Source organism: Mirounga angustirostris, unplaced genomic scaffold (genome assembly GCF_029215605.1).
Source record: "Mirounga angustirostris isolate CCGP_5_RB_7025 unplaced genomic scaffold, mMirAng1.0.hap1 SCAF_2, whole genome shotgun sequence".
NCBI classification, from domain to species: domain Eukaryota; kingdom Metazoa; phylum Chordata; class Mammalia; order Carnivora; family Phocidae; genus Mirounga; species Mirounga angustirostris.
The window spans coordinates 128434963-128461539 of NW_026991710.1; the positions used below are offsets into that span (position 1 = coordinate 128434963).

At 42.5% G+C, this 26577-nt stretch overlaps 1 protein-coding gene across 3 annotated transcripts in view; it reads right to left on the reverse strand.

Annotated features, from left to right (window-relative positions):
- The window catches only part of TMEM154 (transmembrane protein 154), a 56765-nt gene that overhangs the window by 13910 nt on the left and 16278 nt on the right, over nt 1–26577 (reverse strand). For 2 of the 3 annotated variants that reach the window (XM_064585176.1, XM_064585175.1), the window contains 5 exons: nt 22651–22911; nt 22522–22560; nt 17897–17924; nt 16539–16624; nt 14656–14713 (listed from right to left, as the gene is read on the reverse strand). In XM_064585176.1, the coding sequence (XP_064441246.1) occupies nt 14656–14713; nt 16539–16624; nt 17897–17924; nt 22522–22560; nt 22651–22911 (472 nt within the window). Of the gene's footprint in view, nt 1–97; nt 4966–14655; nt 14714–16538; nt 16625–17896; nt 17925–22521; nt 22561–22650; nt 22912–26577 lie in introns of those variants that run through there. The other variant, XM_045880287.3, reaches the window with a different exon arrangement.

Below are 26577 nucleotides of genomic sequence, written 5' to 3' on the forward strand. Positions count from 1 at the left end.
AAAGCAGTTTCAATCCTATAAGAACTTTTAAAATTGGCATTGCTTCATTTATTTAAAAAGGTATATGGATCAAAAGAGCATAATTATCAAAGGTAACAATCCTTCTTTTTCATAGTCACAGAAGTTAAATTAAAAGAATTTTCCTTTAAAAGATGTTTAATTCACCCCTTTACAACAACATTTTTAATAAACAAATACCTTACCTTCAAATAAACATTTATTTTAAATGTTAATATACATTAATTACATAGAAACTAAAGTCAAAGATATTCTTTACTCCTATCTTACAGTGCTTTATTTTTCAATTAAATTTAGAAATGCTTTTAAGTCGATCACTGCTGATTGAACAATATAGCATACAAACTGGTATGGACTCGCTCATTTTTTTTTTATAAAAAATCATGCAGCTGAGAATAGAGCAATTTATACATATACACATGTATATCTGATATTTCTAAAGCCATAAGCTGTAAAGGAAAAATATTATTATATATATGATTCTCAGCATACAAGGCAAGAGAAAAAACCCTAAAACCTTTAATCAGTCTTAAAACTTTAGTAGTTGTGGGGCGCCTGGATGGCTCAGTTGGTTGAGCCACCAACTTTTGATTTCAGCTCAGGTCGTGATCTCAGGGTTGTGAGGTCAAACTCCATGCTGGGCTCCCTGCTGGGCATGGAGCCTGCTTGGGATTCTCTCTCTCCCTCTCCCTCCGCCCCTCCCCTCTCCCCTTCCTCTCTGAAAACGAACAAAAAGAAAAACAAAAAAAACAACTTGAGTAGTTCTGCAAATCAGTTCTTAATCAGTAGTGATGGGGCCCTTTCTCACATGAGGCTTCCAAGGTAGAATTTCTACATTGGAAGGTAGAATTTCTACAACATCTGATGATCTTACTGACCTTCTGAGGAAATACTTCATACTGCTTGAAAAATGAGAGCATCTAATAAAGTAGTTTTTTACATTATTTTCACTTAACTTTAAAAACAAGATACATACATGCTAAATTACTAAAGACCTACCAGATTATTTTTTAACTTGTTGGCAAACCACATTATCCGCTCTTTCTGAAAGCTGACATTTATTAAACACAAAGAGTTTCCCTAAGTTCTTGATGTTATTTACAATTTCAGGGGTTTCACCTAAGTCAGAGTAATATGGTGATTACTCACCACTGATATCTACACTGAAAAAAATGTTGCTTACTATTTGTAGTTTCTATGTATCATTCATTTAATTCTTGCCATGCAGACCAAAGAAGTGAAAAATGTGAAGAATATGCTTTTTGTAAAAGGTCCAATTACTTATTTATAAAGTACCAAAGGCCAGAGATGATACTGTGATGGGAAGTGAGGAACATGATTACCTGAGCCCTCTACACCTGAAGTCCAACTGAAGAGAATCCATTCACCTTTGGTTGCCTTAAACAGTTCAGTGTTGTATTTCTAAACTTGTACAGCACTGAAATTAAAGTCTTCATGTTACTGGATGTACTTTGGTTTAGAAATTTAACTTCTTAAAATATTTCAAAAAGAGCTTAGAGTATCTATAGAATCGATTTTAAAAAGTTTTATTTTATATAACTGTATGGATCACTATTCTGTGAATATGACATGTTTTTTAGAAAAGGTAATAGGGCAAAACCCAAAAGAAACCAAAAAACCCACTGCGTATCTACAAATAGCCACCCCCAAAAGGACTAAGAGGAAAATAAAATTTTGGTATCAGATGGGAGAGTTCCAAGGTAATATCAAAGAGCTGCTCAGACAAACAAACAAATTTAGGCAATTCATTGTTTGGATTATAATAATTAATAACCACTTTGACTAATTCCAGTCCACACTATTACATAGTGACTCCCCTGGTTACTTTAAGATTGAAGAAATGTAATCTATGAGTGAAGCTACTCTGGCCTTCCTGTTGAACCTGTTAAGTGGAACCCCAGAATTCATCCTGAGTATCTTCTGAGTGTAAAAACATAGCATGGGTAAATTTAGCATAAAGTTTCAATGTTTTCCCCACAATGGGAATTTCAGCAGTGTCTTCCTAATATGTAACTGTGTCTTATCACTCCAGTACATTCAGAACTCGTATGAATTCTGACAGAAATTGAAACTAAAGTCTATATTTTCTGTTTACTCATGATAGGGGCCTCCTTCCAGAGATGGTGCGAATTGATATTTTAAACAACCAAAATTTAAAAATAGACAAAAGTATTTTTAAAGCATCCATTTACATTGTTAGAGGCATTTGCCTCCTCCCACCCTCCACCATGGATATGAAGTTTGATCCATGCTGCATCCCTGTGTTTGGATACCAGTGAGCTCCCCAGAAGGAGGAGTCACATTACTGAGTTAAGAGTAACAGGTTGATATTCTTACATATTTATTAAAACAAGTTTCCTGAGAAGTTTGACTCAACAATATTGTTAACCTGGTTTGCTTAAAATGTACAAAAAATGCAGTGACACTTACATATCTTTAAAATATTCCAAAGTCAGATTTTGTTCTGATTGGCTACCCAATTAAGAGAAAATTAGTTAGATGTTTACAAACAATAATCTGAAACATAAAATTAACTTTGAGTTTAAAAGCAAGTCTTAAAATTATCATAAATATATGATACCTATTGATTGAACAGTAATACAAGATATAGGGTGCTAGGATTGACCCTTCACTGCTTTGGTTCATATATCTTGCCAGAAAAAACTACCTTTAAAAAAATGCTTTCTATACTGTGCAATTATAGAGGTTAGTACATTTTTCAGACATAAATTGAATGACATGCTGCTGAAACTTGCTTCTTCTGGAATTTGACATGATTTTAAATACCGAGTGAGAATATTTTTATCGTATCATAAAATATTGTTTCATCAAAATAAGATTCCAAGACCCCTTCTAGGTCTCTAAACTTCTTTTTTTTTTTTTTAAAGATTTTATTTATTTATTTGAGAGAGAGAGAACACATGAGAGGGGATAGGGTCAGAGGACGAAGCAGACCCCCCGCCGAGCAGGGAGCCCGATGCGGGACTCGATCCAGGGACTCCAGGATCATGACCTGAGCCAAAGGCAGTCGCTTAACCAACTGAGCCACCCAGGTGCCCCTAGGTCTCTAAACTTCTAAAGTCACATTATTTGATAGTCTTGGATAAAATTTACAAGCCTCAGTATTCACCAAAAATCTTGGATACCTGGGGAGAGAAAGAAGCAATCTGAGACTCTCCTGAGAGTCAAAATGTTGAGAAGAAACAAAGTAACAAAACAGGCAGAAAAGATGATTCAGAAAATGGCAATTTTGGCATAAATATCTGGGAGTCATTGTGGACCACAAGTGGAATATGAATGTGCAGAACAGAAGTGAAAACAAAAATGTCATATTAGGATGTGCTAAGAAGACTATGACAGACAAATCTGTTGAAATTATATACCATGAACACTCTTTTACCAAAGCTCTATGAGGTCTCAGGATAGCAGGATAGCAGTGGTTAAACACAACCAGATAGTTTTCTTTCATTGTGTGGAAAGATCTCCCTGGCTTTGGAACTCCGCCTTTAAAACTGTGGGCACAGTTCAGAAGGCGAGTATGCCAGAAGGATCCAAAAGGGAGGAGAAGGGCAGTTTTTGTTACACATTAAGGCAGCCTTTCAAGACCCCAAATTCAGCAGCAAATGTTTGGTGAATCTCATCTCCCCTCAGTTTATATGTAAAGAGGAAAATAAATAAAGTTTTCATTATTTACTTCTTTCCTGGAATAAAACATCAGCCGTTGTAGAAGACCTGAGGACTCCCAATGTACTAGATTGCTTTAAAGGTTGGGAGTAGAAAATTCAGGATGAAATGAGGATTGATTTTACGTGAATGGGAATGATAAGCAGGCCCTTCTGCACTCTGCACCATTGCTTCTTGTAAAGGGTGTCACCAAATACGGCAGAGAATGTCCTCTCTGATGGACTGATAGTGGCCTCCTGGAGAGCTGCGTTGAGTAGGACGCGAGGCTTGTCCCAGCTTGACAGGAAAGTGCACTGAGTGAAATCTGCTACACACGCAGGTGTTTCCTATTCCTATTCTGTTTGTTTCAAATGACTGTAAAGATCTCAGAAACATAGAAGGTTGACAGCCGATCCCCCTGTGCACATGTCCTATTCACATACCATGGGTAAGGGAGGTGTGGTGAGAGCAAGAATGAGCTTTGGGAAATGTGAACAAGCAGGTGATTTTAGCTGAGAAGGAAATCACTTTGCTCTCTCATTGAAGATTCCTGTTCCTCCGAGAAGGTCCCAAGGGGTCTGGCCAACTCAGAGTCCACAAGGCACCAAACAGCATCTCCTTGGGCGGGTGGACTCTCTCAGTATACCTCCTGGGCAGGTAGATGAGTTTACCGAGCCCCTGGGGATGACGTGTAGGGTGAAACACTCGCTTTGTTTTCTGTCTTTTCCATGATGTAACTCGCCTGGAGGAAAGTTCCTGCCGAATGCAGATGACCTATCAGAGGACTTGACTAATCAGAGGAAATTATCCAGAGCTAATTAGGTAATAAGGTGGCCCCGAAGGAAGCCATATATGAAACAGCTTCCTGATTTAAACTCCAAGGAATGAAGCAGAAAGATAACAAAGACCTAGAGAGCTGGCCAGAATGAATACAGGCAGCATAAAGGTTGGCCCAGAGAAGGGAAGTGGCCCTGATGAGAGGTGAAAACCACGTGGCTCCTCCTTTTCTCAGAGGCCACCCTGGACGGCAGCCAAGCCTCTTCCTGGTGCTTCTCAATCGTGCATTCTTCCAAGGACAGGTGATGCCATCATTAGGAAGAGTGGGCGTTGGAAGAAACAGCAAAAGGTTCTTGTGTCTATGTTGATTTGAAATTAATTAAATTCGCATCCTCTTCATCCTCTGTTGGCAGGCTCGGCGGGCTCCCTCCCGGGCCGCTTCTCTTGGAAAACATTAGCACCATTCAGCTTCAGGATTCATTGTCACTGTAAAAAACAGAACAATCGTGTATTTCCAAGAAGCTACTGAGAGCTGGTCACTCCACTATGGAGGTGACTCAAGAAAACATAAACAGTCAGGCAGCCCAGAGTGTCCAGCTTACGATTTCTGAAACAAAGGTTGGTTTGGAATTTATATTTGATCCCTGAGGAGGAAATCCATGAAAGCCAAGAAATAATCCCTAGCTCTTGCTCTAATATCCCTCCCTAGTGCTGATGTGGAGAGAACCAGATGGAGTTGGGGGTTCCCCTCTTTAATTAAATCTAATCCCATTCTCTATGAATCGATGCCAAATTGCTTTTTTTACAAAAATTTCCATGTGTTGTTTTTTTCTCAGGAGTTTGTGGTCCTGGCGAGTTTTCAAAAGCCCAATTTGCTCATATCCACAAAGGATCTGGAGGCACCTTCTCGCTGTCATTTAGAATCCAATCATTAGGCACCTCGGGGTGTGAGGAGACATAGATCATGGGCATCGGATTGGGACATGACTGCGCTGGCTGGCTAACTTGTGCTTTTGTTCCTAACTTGGCTATCTTGGCCACATATCTGGCTCTGCAGCTTTTCCCCAGTGAGGCTGTGCCTCCACCCCCATCTCCTGGAAAGCAGGCCACTCTACCTCTCCTCCCGCTTCTTCTTTCAGTTTTGTGCCCCATCGCTCAAGTTCCAGAACATCCCTACTCGAAGTGACCTTTGTCTCCAAGAAAGGGCCTGAATGATAATAACCAACAGAACCTCGTATCTTCTTCGCTCACAGGCGTCGATAGTCTGCAACCGACTAGATTCTTCTGACTCCTATTTCAGAGCTCTCCTGCTCAGGGAAACAGCATGTGTTTCCAAAAAGACTGAAGCAATCTGATAGATAAATAGATCTATCCATGGAAGGAGAGGGGAGACATTGTGTGTCCGGTTATGTGTTTGTGTTTGTGTCGTGAAGACGGAGGGAAGAAGCTGTGATTAAGGATGGGCAATCGATGGGAAAAGAGGAGGCGGACAGTTGTGAATAAAAGACAACTTCCGTGGCAAAACTTATTTGAAATGGAAAGCTGATGGAAGGAAAATTAAGACATTTTTCAGCCAAAGAGCAGATGTAACCACCCCTTCACTTCAGTGACCCTGAACTACTCTTAAACTGGGCAAGGAGTTTCCATTTCCTGGAAATTGGGTGGTAGCAGGATATTATTTCTAAGATCTAGGAGTTCATCTCTATAGCACATAAGTCTCTTTCCTTCTGCGGCCTTACCTTGAGATTTCAGCCACCCTAAGCAGAATATAACACAAAGCTGGATAGCTACGGGCGCAAGCCCTCTTTTGTCTACCGCACTGATCTGCATCCAGCTGTCCAAATAGAAGTGATTTTTTAAAGTATTATAAAACCAATCCGTAGTCTTTGTTGAAAAAATAAATACAAATAAGCAAAACAAAAATACTAACAATCTTACCACAGTTAATATCTTGGTGTGTACTCTTCCCAACTTCCTTCTTTTGATGATGATATACATTTTTTTTTTGGTACAAAAATGGGATCATATGATGCATTTCATGCTGTAATCTGCTTTTCTCACCTTCATTCACATACAGACATCATTCCTTGCTAATAAATATACCATATCTTTTTAGTGGCTACAGAGACTTCCATTGTGTCACCAGACCAAAAACCATTTTTTTAAACTATATCCTTATGGTTAAACATGTAGACTATTTCTGATTTTTAGTTTTTATTTAGTATTAAAAAATCTTTGCACACTTCCAACTGTTACCTTTGCCTAAACATACCTAGAAGAGGAATTGCCAGGTTAAAATGTATGCCATTTTAAAGCTTGAACAGCCCATTGTCAAATTACCCCCTTCCCTAGACATTTTGCACAGTTTACCTTCCTCCCCACACTTTCTTTAGGGAGATTTCCTTTCCCCACATCCTTTCCAATACTGGATAGTATTATTCTCATTTTTTATTGATCCAGTAGGTGAAAATAGTATCATATTTACCTTTACTTTTTAATGATTTCTAAGAGAAGTAAACATTTTTTTTAAAGCTCTATTGGTAATTTTGACTTCTTCTTTTGCTAAATTCCTTATTGATACTTTTTACTCATATTTAAAATGGGACTATTATCTTTTTATTGGTTCATGTATTAAGAATGATAATTTTTGTTCATTATATATATATTTTGCAAATGCTTTTCCCCAGTTTTCCTCTTCCTTCTGATTCTATTTATTGTGTTTTTTGAAGTAGAGAAATTTTGAGTTTTTAATGTAGCTCAAATCTATGCTTTTTTAAAAAAGATTTGTTTATTTTAGAGAGTGAGAGTGTGTGCGAGTGGGGGGGGAGGGGCAGATGGAAAGGGAGAGAGAGACTCTCTAGCAGACTCCCCGCTGAGCATGGAGCCCCGCGTGGGGCTCCATCCCACAACCCTGAGATCAAGACCTGAGCCAAAATCAAGAGCTGGATGCTTAACCGACTGAGCCACCCGGGCATCTGTACATCTGTGCTTTTCTGATACGGTTTTTAACTTGTGTGGCATGCTTTCGACCCATCCCCACCTTAAAGTTATAATAATATTTATCTACATTTTTTCTGGACTTTTTTTCTTTTTTCAACATTTAAACTTATTTGGAGTCTATTTTAATCTAAAGCATGCGACAACTCTAAATTTTAATCATTACAATGTGGAGTCTTTCAGGAGTACAGTATGTCTCTGTCTATTTTTAAGAATCTTTTATGTCCCTCCATAAAACTGAACAATTTCTTTTTACATTACGCCATGCATTTTTTTGGTTAAGTTTATGCCTCGGTATTTCGCGGCTCGCGTTGCGTTTATGGTCGTGCACGTGTTGGATGTGCTACCAGAGGTTCTTCTACATGGTAGGTAAGAGCACAGCGTCAGATGGCCAGAGCTTGAATCAGGGCTCAGCCACTTCCTTGCTGGGTGACCTTGGGCAAGGGCACCTTTCTTGGCCTAAGTTTTCTGTCTTCCTCCCACCCGCAAAACATACATAACAATGCCATGCACTTTATAGGGTTGTTGTAAAGAATAAGTGAGGGGCGCCTGGGTGGCTCAGTTGGTTAAGCGGCTGCCCTCGGCTCAGGTCATGATCCCAGGGTTCTGGGATCGAGTCCCACGTCGGGCTCCCTGCTCCTCAGAAAGCCTGCTTCTCCCTCTCCCTCCCCCTGCCGCTCCCCTTCCTTTTGCTCTCTCTCTCTCCGTCAAATAAATAAATAAAATCTTAAAAAAAAAAAAAAAAAAAGAATGAGTCACACTACCGGCCTGACATACAAACCCATGACCGTAGGTTCTTCTGATTTTGCAGATTCTATGCAAGCAAATGTTTGTTGGCTCAACACGGCTTCAAACATCCAAAGGCTTTCAGAAACCATCTTCCAAAAACACACTTTCCATTTCCGAGGAGAAAGTACTTACAGGGGGTCCGTGGAGAACACCCTACGGGCATTTGGAAGGCTCACCAACCCAAACTGTTCCCTGCGAGCACCAAAGAGCCCGGGAGCTCACAGGCGGCACTCACTGCTCCGCTCAGCGCTGGGATCGGTGAGCAGGGCACGGGGCCTGCCACACAAGACGCTCCCAAAGCGGACCCCAGTTGCTGCAGCTGTGGGGCACCGGGTCATGCCTAGTGTCGCAACTCTCACATGCCCGTTTTCCCTGGGAGGAAGTCCGCGCCCCGGGATCTGGCCCCCACCTGAGCCTGGAGGCATTCTCTTTCGCTCGCACATCCCTTCATTTAGTTAGACGTGTTCCCTGCTGTCATCTCTGCGAACTGATCAAGGAAGCCCGGGCGTGTTTAACGCTGGCAAATCCTAGAGTTTCCAGTGAAAAATACCTTGGCAAACTGCCCCACGATCGCAACAAATAAACTCAGGGGTCCTGCCTCAAACCTCTGTGCCTGCCTCCGTGTTAATTCTGGCGGCTCCGGCGTCTGGCCGGTGACAGTGGCATTAGCCAGCAATTTTTCTCCAAGTGTTACAGAGATATTTTAAGCATGTGGGACAGCTTCCCCAAAAGCCTTTATAGTGACAGGCCTACAAACTGTAAAAACAAATTGAACTGATGACAAAGCATCATCTTATGATTTTTAAGAAAGTGTTTATTTTTTATTTTTTATTTATTTTTTATTTATTTTTATTTATTTTTTTTCTTATGTTAATCCCCATGCATTACATCATTCGTTTTAGATGAAGTGTTCCATGATTCATTGTTTGTGCACAACACCCAGTGCTCCATGCAGAACATGCCCTCCTCAATACCCACCACCAGGCTAACCCATCCTCCCACCCCCTCCCCTCCAGAACCCTGTTTGTTTTTCAGAGTCCATCGTCTCTCATGGTTCGCGCCAGCAGCGAAACGAGGACAGAGGCCACTCTGAACACCTCGTTTCCTAACTGCCCCCGGGTCGCAGGCGGGAGCAGATCAGCCTCGTTTGGTCTCCTGACCAGTTTATCTTCTAGCGCTCCCTCCGTGTGACCACGGCCAACGTTCCCTAGCTCCGAAGATGGCAATAAGCCTGAATCAAACCTTTCTCATGTCATGATGCTCCGTAACTTGGGGCAACGCAGAGCTCAGTATAGCACAAAGTCACGTAACAATTCGATCATGCTCCCTTTCTCTTCATCAGTATAACCTCCCTTCTCCTTCCCGAAAGGGGCCTGGCCCCCGCGGGGGGAATTATAGAGGTCACACATCTGGCTAACATCACAGCCGGGCCTAAAATTCATCCAACACACATAGATCATGACCACGGCAGACATAATCTGGGCCACTCTTCAAGCAATGCCGTGGTTTATTAAATTTAATACATCTTCCCTCACCACCACATGCACACGCGCACGCACACATGCACGTGCACACACACACCTGCATTTCAACAATGTTATTTGAGGTTATCATCCTGCAGGATTATAAGCGGTTACTTTGTGCCCCTCATATGTTACTTTGTATCCCTCATAAAACAGAGCTCAGATTTGAGGGAAACCAGTTGCCACTCAACATACTTCCTATTGAATACTTGTTGCGTTTTAAAGGACTTTTGAGAGACTAGAAAGGAAAAAAGGAAAGAAACTCATAAAGAAAATAACCAGAAGTGGCCACAAAGATTTACTTGAGTGGAAAGGCCAAAACAGTTCACCGAACCTGCTGTTTTCTCACAATTAATGGTTCAGTCTTGTCAATGACTGCACGAGGTGATGGATACGTCATCCACCAGATACTGTCATGTATTAGCCTCATGGTGGCTGCCTTCCTTGCTGCTGAGTGTCCCTTCTATTTTTTAATCTCTAATTTGTCTTTTAATTTGTGGAATATCTCTTATCTTAACCAATTAATAAAAGTAAATGAAAATGTAGTTTTAAAAGATACATTGAGTTTTGTCATAAACTTGTTGTGTAAATTGGACAAGTCACTTAACCTCTCTGATTCCAGGTTTACTCATACAGATTATTTCATTTTAACTGGTTGAACTGGCATGATGTGGACCACGCCAGGCACATATTGGGTGTTCAGTAAATATATTTTGTAAAACTACATCAACAATCATACTTTTCAAAAAAAAAAAAAAAAGACAGAGAAGAGCAGAAACAGGAAGAAATTCACAAAATTCTTTGTTAAACTAACCTGGATTTTCCTGAGAAATATTGAAGTGATCCATTTTTATGTCATTGAGCTCAGACATGAATCATAAAGTAAACAATAGAATTATTACAAAACCAGAACAGGTATGCTGTTATTTACCCCGACTAGCTAACTTCCTAGGTGATAGTACTAGGCTTCTGGTATGTATAAAATGCTGTATAAATGTCTTATTATTTTTTGTTATAAATGTGTTTTCAAAATTCTAAATCCACTTGGATGGAACCAAATCGATTTTTCCCCTTGTCTTCCCCAATGCTATTTCTCAATATAAACTCATCACTGCGGCCAATTGGCATAAAGGGAAAGAAGATGGACACTTGGCTAATATTTGCGATTCCTTTTCTGTGGTTATTCACCTAAGCTTGCAGAGACAAACACTGCACTTGCAGGAAATTGTCCAACTATAAAGGCCTCGGGAAGAAGGGACAGGCTGCCTAGACCTTAAGCACTGCGATGAAAGGGATTCTATCCTCCATGTGGGTACAACTATCTAGCAGCATTCAGGAAGGTGCTGGAAGGGTTGGGGTAGACAATAAGGGAACGCATTCTTTACCGAGAATTTAAACAATAATAAAACCAACTCAGCAGATCTGCTTTCTGTTATCACCAAGTGCTGGCAAAGTTTAACAACGCACTGATGAGATTCTCTTCACCTCCAGGGCAGACCTCTCCCCACCTCCCACTGCCCCGCCATACCCCCTGGACACTATGCCACCAACACCACTCTTCCACCGCTACTCTCACAATGCCTCACCCGTAGCAGACAAGAATTGGGGGAAAATGCTAAGGTAGGAAATAACGTCAAATTCCCCCTCCTCCACAATTCCTTCAAGAAAGAGAATTTCCAGGGCACCTGGGTGGCTCAGTCGTTAAGCGTCTGCCTTCGGCTCGGGTCATGATCCCAGGGTCCTGGGATTGAGCCCCACATCGGGCTCCCTGCTCCACGGGGAAGCCTGCTTCTCCCTCTCCCACTCCCCCTGCTTGTGTTCCCTCTCTTGCTGTGTTTCTCTCTGTCAAATAAATAAATAAAATCTTTAAAAAAAAAAAAAAAGAAAGATAATTTCCTTATTGATTTTCTAAAAACATGAAAACCATAGTATACATTTCCCAGAGTGCTTTGTATGTCTCTGGCCCTTATGAAAGTCCTGTGCTAAATGTTAGATTCCATAGCATAAAGGAAAATGTCCATTCCATGAGGACAGGGCAAAGTAATGAACAATGGCTGGCCAATGGGATATGCGGGAAAAGACCTGCAAGACCTGAGACTATGGACCCTAATGAGAAAAGTCTTCACACCCAGTGCGGTGCATTAAGGGCAGGGTGGTGACCAGATTGAGTCCTTTTTCCAGAAGCACATGGACTTTATATATAACAGAGGTTCCGTGTAAGGGTGTCTTTCTAGCATCAAGAAGGATTGAACCCTTTAAATGGGTTCTGGAAGTCTTAATGTAGCAAGAGGATCGAGACGTGTGTTTTCTACTAAGCTCACTCTCCAGTGACTGTTATGCACTTTCTGAAGCATTGCGTTCCCCTGCACACTACTTGAATGGTAGAGGAAGGATGAGTCGCAGACGTAAAAGCCAATGGGGAACTTTGGGGATAATGATGTGTCAACGTACGTTAGCTGATTGTAACCAATGTACCCCCCTGGTGTGGGACTCCAATAGTCTAGGAGGCTGTGCGTGTGTGGGGGTTGGGAGTATATGGGAACTCTCTGTAATTTCTGCTCATTTTGCTGTACACCTGAAACTGCTCTAAAATAGAAAGCCTTTTTTTTTTTAATGCCCCATCCACTAATATGGATGTGCCTGGGCCCTTGGACCCGGGCTCCTTAGCCCAAGAGGCAGTGAATTTATGTATATCAATTTTAAGTTACTACTAATAATACCAGGGATGTCTGGGTGGCTCCGTGGGTTAAGTGTCTGCCTTTGGCTCAGTTCAAGATCTTGGGGTCCTGGGATCCAGTTCCTGCCAGGCTCCTGCTCAGCGGGGAGCCCGCTTCCATCTCTGCCTGCCACTCCCCCTGCTCGTGCGCTCTCTCTCTCTCTCTCTTTCTCTCTGACAAATAAATAAATAAAACCTTTAAAAATAATAATAATACCAATACTTCTTGAGAGTTTATTCTGTGGCAGGCTTTGTTCCAAGTGCTTTGTATCTTTCTGAGTTTTTAGTGACTAAAAACTAGATTTGCTTTACAATCTTGTACTGCTCTCTGAGTAATCAGAAAGTACCTATAGTACCAAAGCCTTGGGACTTGCCACTGTTGGTTCCATAAGCCGGTGCCGGCTTCACTGAGAGGGAACGGGGTGAAGCCAGACTGTCATCCTGTGAATTGAAGCCAGATTGTTCTGGACCAATGCAGGAATGTAGACATGCACCTTAAAAACAATAGTTTAGCATAAAGCAGCCCTCCAAATACGGTAAGCCTTTTTGTCGTACAGGCAGAAGTGAGCTCGAGCTTATTACCAAGACTAATCTTTCAATATTTCAGAAAATGTGATTTCTAAGATGCTTTCACAACCATACAATCCTCTAACATTCAGTTTCTTCTATGTTGCCAATAATTTCAAAGATCAAGAGGCAGGTACATAAAAACCACGATGTTTCGCATCAGTTGAGGGTGCCGGTCAGAGACACACTAACAAGGTATTTATAGGGTTTCAGTGGTGATGTGGGTGAGCCCCACACTGAACATACACAATGACTCAATTTTAGGTAAGATTAAAATGTGGAGAGAATACTCCTTTGTCATTTCCTTCGTGATACTCCCCCTAACATTTTCTTTTCTTTCGTCTGCTTGTTAATATCTGGCATCTCATTTAAATAGTATAGAATCTTTTCTGAGCCAGTGATGAATTTTTAACATGCAGATACCTGGAGAGATAATAATGACTGAAATCTTCAATACGAAGTGAATTTCCACGTCAAAGCTGAGGATTGCCTCAGTAGGACTGTGGGGGCCTGATGTGTGAGATGTGGGGTGACCACCTCTCAGATGAGGTTGAGGGAAAGGTGCAGAATAAGGGTTCAGAAGACAAACATCTGACTGCCTCACTATCGACTATCAGTCTTCCCCTGTGATGCTCCAGCCTCAGGGACTGCCCAGTGACAAGTGACTGCATTCTGGAAACATTTAAGATGACTGGCACAGGAACTTTGGTTAACACGGAGGGAGTGTTTATCCTGCTCTGAAAGTTTCTTCTATTTATTCCCACAGAAGTGTACAGTCTCAGTCACGGGCTCAGTCACGTTCTCTGCTCCCCGATCCCCTCTGAGTCACCCCTACCAACAACTTGGCGCCCCCCAAATCACCGTGCCGCCCTGTGGGACAAGTCCCCGAGCTGCTGCATCATCAATCCTTTCTCCTGTGACACTTCTCGCGTCCTGACCAAACAATTCTCTGATCAAAAACACCCCAAACCTGGTCATTTCCATCCTCACAAAAGAGAACAACATTTAAACAAGATTATGGTGTGCTGAATAACGCCAAGCCCTAGACGCCAAAATCTTCTATCAGGCAGAGCCACCTAGTGGTAGGATGGAATATGTTTATCAAATTCTCATTTAATTTCTCTCCTAAACAAACAATCCAATCCAGGTGGGGTTTTGGGTTTTTTTGTTTTTTTTAATATGTTCATTTTGCTCAGTCTTATTTACAGTTATCCCCTTTAAGATGGCCACTTCCATCTGTTTTCCTTACCAAACATCTCTTCATCCAAGCTAAACAAACCTCTAGTTTGTTATAATCACAGTTTTATGACTAAAATGGAAGCCGACACAACAGTGTCTCTTTAGAAGCGCAAGAAAAATGCCAATACTAATCCACTTCTAAAGATGGAGTCACTAGGATATTTACTTTACATTTTCCTCTTTGCCATAACTCACACTTTCTTTTCTCCACATGACACACACATATACCCATGTAAATTGTCACATAAAATCTACAGGCACAGAGACGATAAGCAAAAGGGCTCTACTGTGGTCTCCCCTCTCCTCCCCCACACACCTCTCATCAAAAGCGGAAACTAGAAGTACCTTGGGTTGTGGTTTGATTCTTTTTCTTCCTTTAAAGTAGGTAAACATTCACAGTCCGCTAGGACAGAAAAAAAGCAAACTCATTGTTAGTCACCAAAATTCTATTTTCTATCCACAAAACTCTTACATTTGAGCATCACATTTCCCTGATCTGTATGGTTACTTGTGCAGAAATGGCCTCACTAGGGAGTTCCAGAGGTTAAAAGATTAATGATGGCAAGGCTCTTCAAATGGAAAAAGCATCAGAAGCACAGATACAAGACTTCAACATGCCTCTGGCCCTGTTGGAAAGGGCACAATTCATCACTGCTTGGTTATTCAGGCCCTGAAGAACCGCACTGTTGCTCAAAAGCTAGAACCTGCATGTTGCAGGTTAGACACTGGAATAAAATAGCTTTACCGGAGTCCTGACGTGCCTGCAGAATGATTTCAGTCAGGATGCCCCATCAAAAAGCAGCAGGTAAAGTGAGGAACAACTAACCTTCTTAAAGTCGTCAGAGTTCCCTCCTATTAGGCCCCACTTATTTTTAAGGAAAAACAAAATCCATCGGCTCCATCACGTATGTGTCAAAATAACTGTTTGCTATGGTTGTTAAAAAGAAAGGCCTTTTTCCAGGTTTCTGGTTTAGTGAGTGTAATAGGACCCTGATTTTGTATTACAATGATCCCAGGCACAAAAGGAAATATGGCAAATGATTAAGAGAGGTTATCTTTGGGTGGTATATTCTTTTCTTCTTTCTACTTTTTTTTTTTTTGCATTTTCCAAATTCTATTATGTAGGTATATTTTATAAACTAAAAATAACAAAATGAAACTACCTTCAGGATTATCTCAGTGACCCGCCCCTATCCTTAAGTGTTCTACAGAGCCATTCTTTCCTCCATACTGGGCTATGAAAAATGGTTCTGTTCAAAAGTATACAAGTTCATTGAATGGTTCTAATCTTCTGGAAAGCTTATGTTGATAAGTCTCTGGTACAGTAATTCTAATAACAGGTATCTGGATTTGGACTTCACTATTGTTGAATCTGACAGACCCCAGAGTATTTTTTAAAGACGAATGTGAAAAATACGAATGATATGATAATATAAATACTGGATCTTATTAATTTAATCCGAGCATTAAAATAACTTATTGACTTTTTAAACGGAACTTTAAAAAGGAAAAAAAAACAGCTAACATCATTTTTAAATCTGAACATTGATTCAATGAAAAGTAAAGAACACATACAATTACTGCCAGATATCAACAAGTTCATGGGAATATTTATAATACTACTATATTGGTGTTGTCCAATAGAACTTTCTATATGATGGAAATGTTCTAGATCTGTGCTGTATAATAGAGTAGTTATGAGCCTCAAGTGGCAACTGAGTACTCAAAATGTGTCTAGAGTGACTGACGAACAAAATTTTTAACTTTATTTCATTTTTTAAAATTTTAATTTAAATAGCCACATGTGGCTAGCATCTATTGTCCTGGACAGCACGGATCTATGTAAACTATATGTGGTAAAGTTTTATACCATATACAGATTAAAATCGTAGATCTCTAAATGCTACCATATATAAGGTAATGCCAGACGCTAACCTTTTCCAGATAATTTGGACCTGAAGAGGTCCTTGTTTGAAAAAAGACCATTGGCTTCTTTAAAGAGGCCATTTGAAAAGCTTGTACAAGAATAAAAACCAAGGGCACCAAGTGATGGCCTAATCAAATGGAGTCTTTAACGATGGTCAGACCCAGGTTCACGGTCTGCATGCTCCAGATCTAATGTGGCTTGGGCTCACCCTGACACACTCCAGGATTTACGGGGTATTTCTGAAACTCTGACAGTCTTCTCATATTAGAGAAGACAAAAAAAGAACTTCAGGTGACCGTACCATTTCTATTCATGCTGTTCATCCACTTGTCAAGCTCTTCCATTTCGATTTCCATAACAGAGGGCGTGTCTTCCTCAAAAATGGGGCTAGAGAGAGAGCAAAAATCGTGTTAAAACAAAAAGAAGTGTGTTGGGCAGAGTTTCCTTTTGGGAGAGGCTGGAATGCTGAGTGGGAGAAAGGTGAACTTGAGGTCGTGTGTGACACTCCAGGGCAGATGGGGGGCGGGGGGTTGCCCTATTCACACGTACCAAACTCTAAAAGGAGGAAAGGCTAGAACTAAAATAAACCTTCCTCTATCGCTGATCCAAAGACGGAGGGCACACAGCTCAAGGGGAGCCCAGGAGACCCTGACTGCCCCCCAGAAGGGACAACGTTGGGCCAACAGGCTTCCACCGTGAGGATCCTCTGGGGAGTTGCCCTGTTGAGCATTTTAGCCTTGCTTAATTTCATTTCCCTTTCTTTGAGGTTTCTGATCTGTGCCCCAGGTCAAGAAGCCACTGTGAACAGGTTGCTTTCCTCACTTCTCCTTTCAATTCCCAGGCTTTTCTGTCATGGAGAAATAGAGCCCTTGCTTTCAGAAACCCACCGCACTCACTTCTCAGGGCTCAGAGCCCACAATTATGGGAAAGAAGCCCCTGGTTAATGTAAATGGGGTTGGGGAGGAGGACCACCAGCTCTGAACCACAGTATGGGCGTGACACCGTGGAGAGGAAGTGAGCCAAGTGTCTAAACAAGCAAGGTTGCTAGGGGAAAAGCTGGGGCGGGGGTGGTGACAGGGCCCCAGAACAATCTTCTGGTGGAATCTTGTTCTCTCTCTCTCTCCCCCCCCCCCTCCCTATCTTTCCCTTCCTTCTCCTCCCTCCCTCTCTCTCTCCCTGCACCACCCTTCCTTCCTCTCCGCCTCCATTCCTTTTCTCCCTCCCACCCCACCATGGTTCTGCCACATGAACTTTAGGCTTCTACCAGTGCTCTCCTCCTTTAATACCAGGGAACATATCTTTCCTGGTGATAAAATGTTTAACCAGAGTAAACGAACCGATGTCCTTGAAATACACCCAGTGTCAGAATATTGAACTACGATGCATTTGGAACTGGTAGTAGTCAAAAAGATTTAGTTTTTTCTGAAGAGGATCCTGTTCTTCACCCAGACTCCCCACTGAATTGAGGTTGGGGGCCTAGCGAGCATCCCCGTAGGCTGCTCAGGGCCCTCTCCCAGGGCCCAGGAAGCAAGAGGCCCCTCAAGGGTCCCTCAAGGGTGTCAGAACAAAAACCCATAAAAAGCAGATGGCTTTCTAATCTGCTCCTCTCCCTGATATCTTTGTCCTTACTGAGCTGGGTCAGAGGTAGTGGGGACTTACACTTTGTTGTTTTCACTTCCCAGTTCACCTAAAGAGAAAAAAAAATAAAGGCCATGTTAGCTTTCACTGTCCATAACAACTTTTTATTTCAACAACAGCTGAAATCTCCTTTACAAACACAAGAGATGACTTCAAATTGCATTTTTAAGGGAGCAATAATTAACCTTAATCTGGTGTTAACTGAGGTCTTAATCTGGATGGTCCAACGCGGATTAAATTCACACCCGGTTTTGGACTTCGTAATATCGTAAAATCGAAGCTCTGAGGAAACCTGCTCTGTGTTGCTGTGGTTGAGGTGAGAACCAGGTAACAGACTGTCAAATGCCCATCAGACTCCAGATGAACGTGTGGCAAGAATCAAGGCGCATTGCCCCAGCTCCAGCTCTGTTTTGTTTGGCAGGGGAACCAATGCATCCAGAGAAAGAGGCAGTCATGCCACGTGAGTGGATAACATAGGCCCCTAGCACCTTCTATGATGTGAAAACCATCAAGGAGCAAACCACTTTGCAGAGGTCCACCGAATAGTCAAATGTTCCCGATCCTTGGCAAGCAGAGGTCTCTTTTCGGCAGGCCTGCAGAAATGCAGGTCCCCATCAAGGAAACACAGCCAGCAGCCACCGAGAACTGAGCTCCTGGAAGCTGGGAGCTGTTGTCATTTCCTGAGGGTTGGCAAGCTTTCACGGCCTTGATGATCCAGGAACGCTAGGCACAGATGGAAGTTTCGTGCCATTACTGCCTACCTCCCAGGGCCTCTGGGTTATGGCTTTCTGGCCCCTGGTAGGAATCTGAAGCTCCCTGCAGGTGCCTGATCCTCAGACACTTGGACTGGGGAAAGGGGAGTATATTCATTTTATATTTTTTATATAATTTTACTCTCAAATTGACATGCTATTTCCTTAAGGGGTTTTACTATAAATAAAGTCCCTACACATTGAACCTCCCCTACAGGTGACCCATAAAGATCCCCCTGTTTTGTCACTTCCCCCCCTTTTCCTCCCCCTCTTTTCCTGCTTAGTAACACCCCTCCCACACACACACACCCACACTAATTCTCAGAGAATAAGTGGCCCCACAGCCCCACTGTAGAAGGCATGGATTTATCTTTATAATTTGAGTGCCCGCAGGCTTTGTGGAGAGCAAAAGCTAACCCTGCATGCAGATGATGGAAAAGTTTAAAAACCCATTACAAAAGTGCTCCAGATGCACCAAATGCGAAGCTCCTGTAATCAGTATTCAAACAGAGCAAAAAGCCTTCTGTGGCCTCGTCTCTCCTGCTCCGAGACCATTACCCCGGCCCAGCCACCATGGCAACAGAAAAACATCTGGGAGAGCTCACCAGAGCCGAGCATTAAGCCAGGAGGGAGACCAATTACATGTCCCCAGCAATCAGGCCCTGCCCGCACCTCTCCACCTGGCCTCTATCTCTTTATTAATAGCCATCTACTCCCTTTGCAACCGGAGGGCAAATGTACCTCTTACACTACCCCCCACCTGCACTTGATTCCATTTTCCCTCCTACAGTCCTTCCATGTCACTCTCCTCCCCACTTTGTCCTCTGCCTCCAGTCCCCAGTTACAACCACTTAGCACGCCCGTGCCCCCACTATCAGCCAGTCTCCTCTGTGCAGCGCCAGTGGTGGGGTGGTGGGTGGTGGGATTGCTGGGCTGCACGGGTGGGGGGGGCGGGGGGCGTGGACTCCCACAGGGGACCGGCTGGCTTAGCTTTTCTTTTCCGTGCGGAACCCTGAGCAAGAGAGAGTCTTTCTGGAGATGTTCTGAGCTGAGCCAGGCTTCACATCACCATAGCCTGTTTAAAGGGATGCCTGTAGCTAACACAGAGACACAGCCCATCGAGACCCTTAATAAATGTTAAATAAGAACAGCTACAAATGTAACTCCTGGAGGTCTAGGAAGAAGGGCAATAGAACAGCAAATTACTGCCCGGCACTTCCCTTCTCCTGGACTTGAAATGGACAAGCCCAAAGGAAAAAATGTGATTGCGGGTCAGAAGGGCTCTTTCTAAAGGTGTTGGCCGGGTCCTCCCCAGTCATCAAATGTGCAGGCTCACTTCCTGCTGGAGAAGAACACACCAGGCACTATTCACATGGTGGGGAGAAACCAATGTGTCTGTTTCTAACTTTCTGAGGCGACATCATCCATGCCCTCCCACAAAACATCATTTTGGATGCTTTCCAAGCAAAATGCTGGTCTGACCCAGTGTGACAGTCCTATTTTTCCTGGAAAAAAAATATTTAAATCAAATTTTGTTAATTTGAACAGTCTCCTTTTATTTATTTTTTTTAAGACTTATTTATTTATTTTTTAGAGAGCTGGGGGGGGCGGCACGCAGAGGGAGAGGGAGAATCTTAAGCAGACTCCCCGCTGAGCATGGAGCCTGACGTGGGGCTCGATCTCACAACCCTAAGAGCATGACCTGAGTCAAAAATCAAGAGTCCGATGCTTAACCTGCTACGCCACCCAGGCGCCCCTCTCCTTTTATTGATCTGCGTTATAATGTTAAATATGAATGGGTGGACTTTGGCAGACAGCAGGGCTTAACTTTTCAGCATTGTTTGTTTGAAGAGATATCCATGTGTTAAGCAGCTAACCATCTGTATCTATATTAAAGGAAATATTCAAATAAAGCTCTCTATATCAAAACGTGTAATAAGCAATTGTTTTGAAATTTTAAGATCTCTGTGTTTTCTCTTAAAGTGAGGCATATTTTAAAACAAAAAGAATGTGCCAGTTTGTATTAAGAATAAGTTTCGAATTTGTTTTTATCTCTGAGAATAGGTAGGTGTTCTTTTAAAAAAGTACTAACGCTGTTTCATTAACTCGTTCATTCAACCACATGTATTGAGCAGCTGATAAATGTTGGGCTAGACACTGTGTCAGGTCAAAGGGGCAATAACAATAAGCAGCAGCAGCTAACACAATATGCCAGCTACTCTTTTTCTGAAGTGGTTTACATAGATGAATTCATTTACTTCTCACGATGGCTCTGCAAGCCAGGTGTCGGATTTGCCCATTTCACAGATGAGGAAACTGAATCAGAGAAGTCGTAGAGCTAGGGAAAAAAGCCAACCAGGTAGTGCGGTTCCAGAGCCCATTCTCTAACCTCCACATCACACCATTAAACCAGACAAGTAAGGCAAGTTCTTGGTTCTCTCGGACCTTAAAGAGAACCTGACCTAGTAAGAGAGACTAAAAACAGAAAAAAGACAAGTCACCAACTTACGCAACGTAAATGCTGTACACCGTAAGTGAGAACACAGAAGAGGTGGTGATTCATTTTGCCCAGGGAGTGATTACTCAAGGCTTCATAAAAACTTCAGAACTGGGCATGGAAGAATAGGGTGGCAGTTTGCCAAGCAGACAAGAAGGAAATCCCAAACAGAAGAGTAGTAGAGTAGGCATGTAAGCATCATGAACATGTGTGTAAGCCAGGCTCCGGGAACAGCAAATACTTGGAGCGTGGCTCCAGCAGGGTGCATGAGCCCTCTGAGAAGGAGGCCAGTTCTTGAGGGTGAATGGCTTTTGACTTTGGAGATGCTCACAACGAAGTCCCGCGAAAAATCCTCTTCTGTATTTAGAGCCCCCTTGAAAGCAGGCACATTTGACCAGACATCCCCATCCTTCCCCCCCAGGTCTTGGCTCCTGCCAAGAAAGGTGCTTCTTCCCAAGCTCACTTTTACCATACCTGCTGGCATTATGGAAAAATGACCATTTATAGCTCCTGCCGAGAGCTTAAAGGCTCTCCTGATACAAGGAGAGTGAGCCAGGCCTGCAGGCCAAGGGCATGATGTCAAAGCCAGAGGTGCCCTGTTAGTGAGTGTGAGGGATATACAGTGAATTTTTGTATGTACATATCAATATGTAGCTCATTAGAGATGGTCCCATCCCTTGAGTGATTTTTGTAATAACTAAAAGCTTCAACTTTAAAAAGCCTAATTAGAGTCATTTTTACCAGCACAAGCCAAAAGTCCTCAAGTCTGCTTTGGACTTAGAAGCACCCTGACACCTAGTATTTGTTGCTCCTAGATTTGGAACTGAATACCCGCAGAGGTATCTCTGACCTAGGGAATTCTCTATCAGATCGGTTTCAGCTTTATGCTGGTAATCTTCAGCCAACTAGGAATTTCATACAAAAGTTAGCATAGCTTTAATGAGAATAAGAACAATGCTTTACTCAGGCCTTTTCACAATCAAACTGGGCATGGAGGAGAAAACAATATCTTCGACAGAAATATACAGAATATATTATATAATATACAGAATATACGGCAGAAGAATCCTCTTCCAGTGGAGACAAGCCCAAGGTCTTAGCCTTCCCATCCCCAACCCCAAACTGACCCACCGCTTTGCCCTTTTGAACGTTTCCTCCAATTTAGGGAATGTTGCATGGACCTCTTGGCCGATATTAGACAAGGCCCTCATCTGGATTAGGTACAGAGAGGGTAGCTGTGTGTTTTAATTTTAGGCTAAAGCCATTCTCTTTTTGAAAAATAAGGGGATATTCATCATTTACTAGTTTATGTAGTCCTGGTTGCTCAACTTTAAAACCTCTCCCTTCTTTCTCCTCCCCCATCACCCACTCCAGACAGGCATTAAGATCATACTCACATGTCTGTACGGCACTCTGAGATCCTTGGCTAGAAGGCCCTGTGTAGAAGAAGCAAAAAATATTTTGTTTTACTGATTGTTCATTAACACATGAACACACACGGAAATGGGAACATACAAAATATTTACCTTGTTTGGTCCTTTTTCTTTTATAGCGTACTATAAGGATTATCACTGATAAAAATAGGAGCGCAAATAAAACCAGTGGGATCAACACCATTAATACAAACTCCAACTGATTTTCATCCTCGTCAATGTCGCCAAAACTTGAATTTGCCATGAATGCTCCCATGGTCACGGCAACAAATGTAGTTTGAGTATGAAAATCTTTATCTCTGCTTTCCTCTTCCAGGGGCATTTCTGCTGAATGTTCTGTTTCCTCAGAGAAATCTGTAGGGACACACACAAAATTGAGAGTGCCATGGAGACAAAGCTACTATGTTATGTTTTCAGTGATTTTTAAATATATCCTACATGCATCCAGCGGTAAACTTGATCCACTGCGTTTGGTCTTCCAGTTCAGTGTGACAGAGTATTGATTTAGTGTAAATGGAGCTCAAGCTGGGAGTATATTGAACATGGAATCAGAGCCCAGAGAGAAACTTCCCACAAATGCAAGCAGTTTAGCCTTGACCAGATACGTTAGACACACTTACGCGAAGGGCACTGAGAAGCTTTTTTGTGTCAAAAGGGTGATACTCCAGAACATCTCCTATAGGGTATGATGCTATTTTTATGCTATAAATGTAAATTCACATCTACTATAAGTTAACTACTTTCCTCGTAATACTTGGGTATAAAGGAATGCACACTGTCCCAATTTTTTTTTTTATTTTATTTATTTATTTATTTGAGAGAGAGAGATTGCGTGTGCCTTCATGTGAGTGAGGGCAGGAGCCGAGGGGGAGGGGCAGAGGGAGAGAGAGACTCTGAAGCAGGCTCCCCGCTGAGCGCAGAGCCCAACATGGGGCTCGATCCCATGACCCTGAGATCATGACCTGAGCCCAAACCAAGAGTCCAAGAGTCCAACGCTTAACTGACTGAGCCACCCAGGCGCCCCGCACTGTCCTAACTTTTAATAAAAGGTTACCTATCTATCAGTGTGGAAGAATTTTTGGAAACTGGGGTGACTGATTAGATTTCAGTGTCAGTTCTCACATTCTGCAGAGAACTGAGTCTCTCTGAGATTATCTGACAGAAATCTTCCTGGGTTCTAAATAAAAACACAGTGCGGATTTCGTTTGTAAGGTGACATTCTCAAGGAGGAAGTTCCCTTAGGGACTAAGTAAAGTGCACCAATATTTAAATGTATTTACTAAAAAGCATGTTTAGAACTTCCCCTAATAAGAAGCTATAAACCAGTTTATTCTGTTTGAACTTCAGATTGTGTTGGAAAACCATCCTGGGGCTCATCCCAGGGCAGGAAGGACTATGAGCCTGATGATTATCTGAAAAATCTCCCCTCACCTTGGCTATGTAGTGACCACAGTAAGGTAAGCTGAAGGTTTTCATCCTACCATAGTATAACGTCTATTGTTCAAATGGGGCCCGCCGAGGAAGAGAGCATATGAGTTTAGGCCATAGAAAACTTACCCAGTAAATAAGATGACGTATGGGAAGGTCCTTTCTAAAGTGCAAGGTGCTGTGCAAACAGAAAAGCCAGCTGTTTCAAGCCATGCTCTCTAACCAGAGGTTAGGTCACCCTTTGGAATGCCAGAGGGGGCCCCTGCAGGGCCCATCCCACACCTTATCCATCTGCGCAACTGAATGACAAGGGAGTCCTCTGGTTTAATTTATAAAAATATTTGTTTGAGCACAGTCTATTTTTTTTTTTTTTTTGGTTATACAGATGAACATTTCAGCTTCCTCCAAGACCAGGGAATCCACTTGATAATCACATTGGTAAATGTCACCCCAAACCATCAGAATCAGTTACAAACTGCAGAGTCTAACCAACCGGTATTCTTCACGTGTTTATGCCCAAAGCAGGATTTAAGAAAATATCTACTATGTATTGACTTCTGTCTGGGTTAAATGGCTTTGTCTTATATTTATGTCTTCGAAATAAGGTAATAAGTTAATAATGATAGCATATGTTAAAAGCTTTGATGCATCATGTATCACCCCGAACCAGGAAAAGATATTAGTCCACTAGAACAATCTCCTCATTAGAGTCACATTGCTTGCCGAACTACTGAGACCAAATAGCATTCTTCACTGATAATCCAGCAGGTGACGACGAGACATTTACAGGGGGTGGGGGTGAGTGGCACATATGCAGATGCAATTGGTGGTACTGACCCTATTCCTTGAGGTCAGTGCTTACAGACCTTCCTCGAATCCCCAGACTTGCCTTTTATCTCTTTTGCTTACTTCTACTACAGCTGAGGCTGCCGCCACTATGTCAGGCTAACCTCTATAGAGAATTGACTAAGCCAAGTCCTGTGCTCTGCCTTTTACCCAGATCATCTCATTTTGTCCTTACCATTTTCCCAGATGGAAACTGGGGCAAAGAGGTTACACAACTTGCCCATAGTCACAGAGCAATCATGGAGGAGGATTTGAACCCAAGAGGGCTAGTCGCTGAACCTGAGCTTTGAACCTCACATGGTATTTTCCTTCCAATTAGACCGGAATATGATTACCAGTCATCAAGTGGTGAACAAGAGAGGGAACCCCATGTCCTTGCCCCTCTGCCTATAAGGAGGTGGCTTTCTGGCATGAAAGAGAAGGGCAGGGGGATGGGTCCCAGAAGCCTTGGCTTTGTGGGTCTCCTGCTAAGCTCCTCAGCCCAGATGTGCTGTGAGCAATGCTGCCCAGAAGAGCAGGATGTGTTCGGCACCTCTCCAAGGAAGGCTTTTTTTTTTAATTTATTTTATTTTGAAAATTTATTTATTTTAGAGAGAGCAAGAAAAGAGAGAGAGAGCACAAGCGGGAGGAGGGGCAGAGGGAGAGAAAGAGAATCTCAAGCAGATGCACCGCTGAGCACAGAGCCCATTGCAGGGCTTGATCTCACAACCCTGAGATCACGACCTGAGCCAAAACCAAGAGCCAGATGCTCAGCCAGGCACCCCTCCAAGGAAGGCTTTGGGTCACCACTTGACCCATGGCCCCAGAAGAAGAGAAAATAGGAAAGGAAATAAGGTAGCAGGAATAAAGAGGGCCTTTGGATAATCAGGAATGAAAGAGAAATGGAAAGAAGCACACCAGATGGTCCCGGGTTGTACATTCATTTTTTAGCATAAGGGGCAGTGCTGGTCACAGGTGGCCTTTAGTGACAATTTGCAGTGAAAAGGGCTGGAATTTCTCTCCCCATATCTCTCTCACATACACCCTAACATACATTTTCCACATTAAGCATCATTTACTCTCTCAGAATCTCTAGTGACTACCTAAATAAGTAAGAACCAAGGGGTTGGTCTCTCTCCCTCTCTGTTTTATTTTTCTTTACCCTACAAGTCTTCATCTCCAGATACTTCTATGATAACCTTCCTCCCAGCCCTCTCTGCCCCATCCAACACCATCATACCCAAAAATAATAAATAACAGTAACTGGCATTTATCAGATGCTTTGTATGCTAGGAACTAGCTAGGATAATAGGCACTACCTAATTTCATCTTCACAAAAACTTTATTGTGCACATTTTACAGATGAAGAAACTGAGTCTTGAATGTCTTGTCCTGGGGTACAACCCTGTCATTTATAAGTTCTGCTACATATGATTTGGAAGCCACATTCCCTAGAGTATAAGCACCAAATGACAGCGAAGGTTCTAGTCACAGCTCTGTCACTTCGTAGTAGCGGGAATTTGAACAAATTATTTACCCCTGTGGCTTAATGTCCTAATTTGTACAACTAAGGGGTGATCCCCCAAGCCCCATCTACTTCCACATTTCCACACATACGGTGTTTATCTTGTTTTTAATTAGAATTTTTAAATTGGTACTAGACACATGGTACTAAGGTCAGAAAGGAAATGTCACTACACCATGTCCCCCAGTTACTACTGTTCCCTCCCCAGAGGTAGCCGTTGTTTCTGTTGCCTTCCAGAGAAA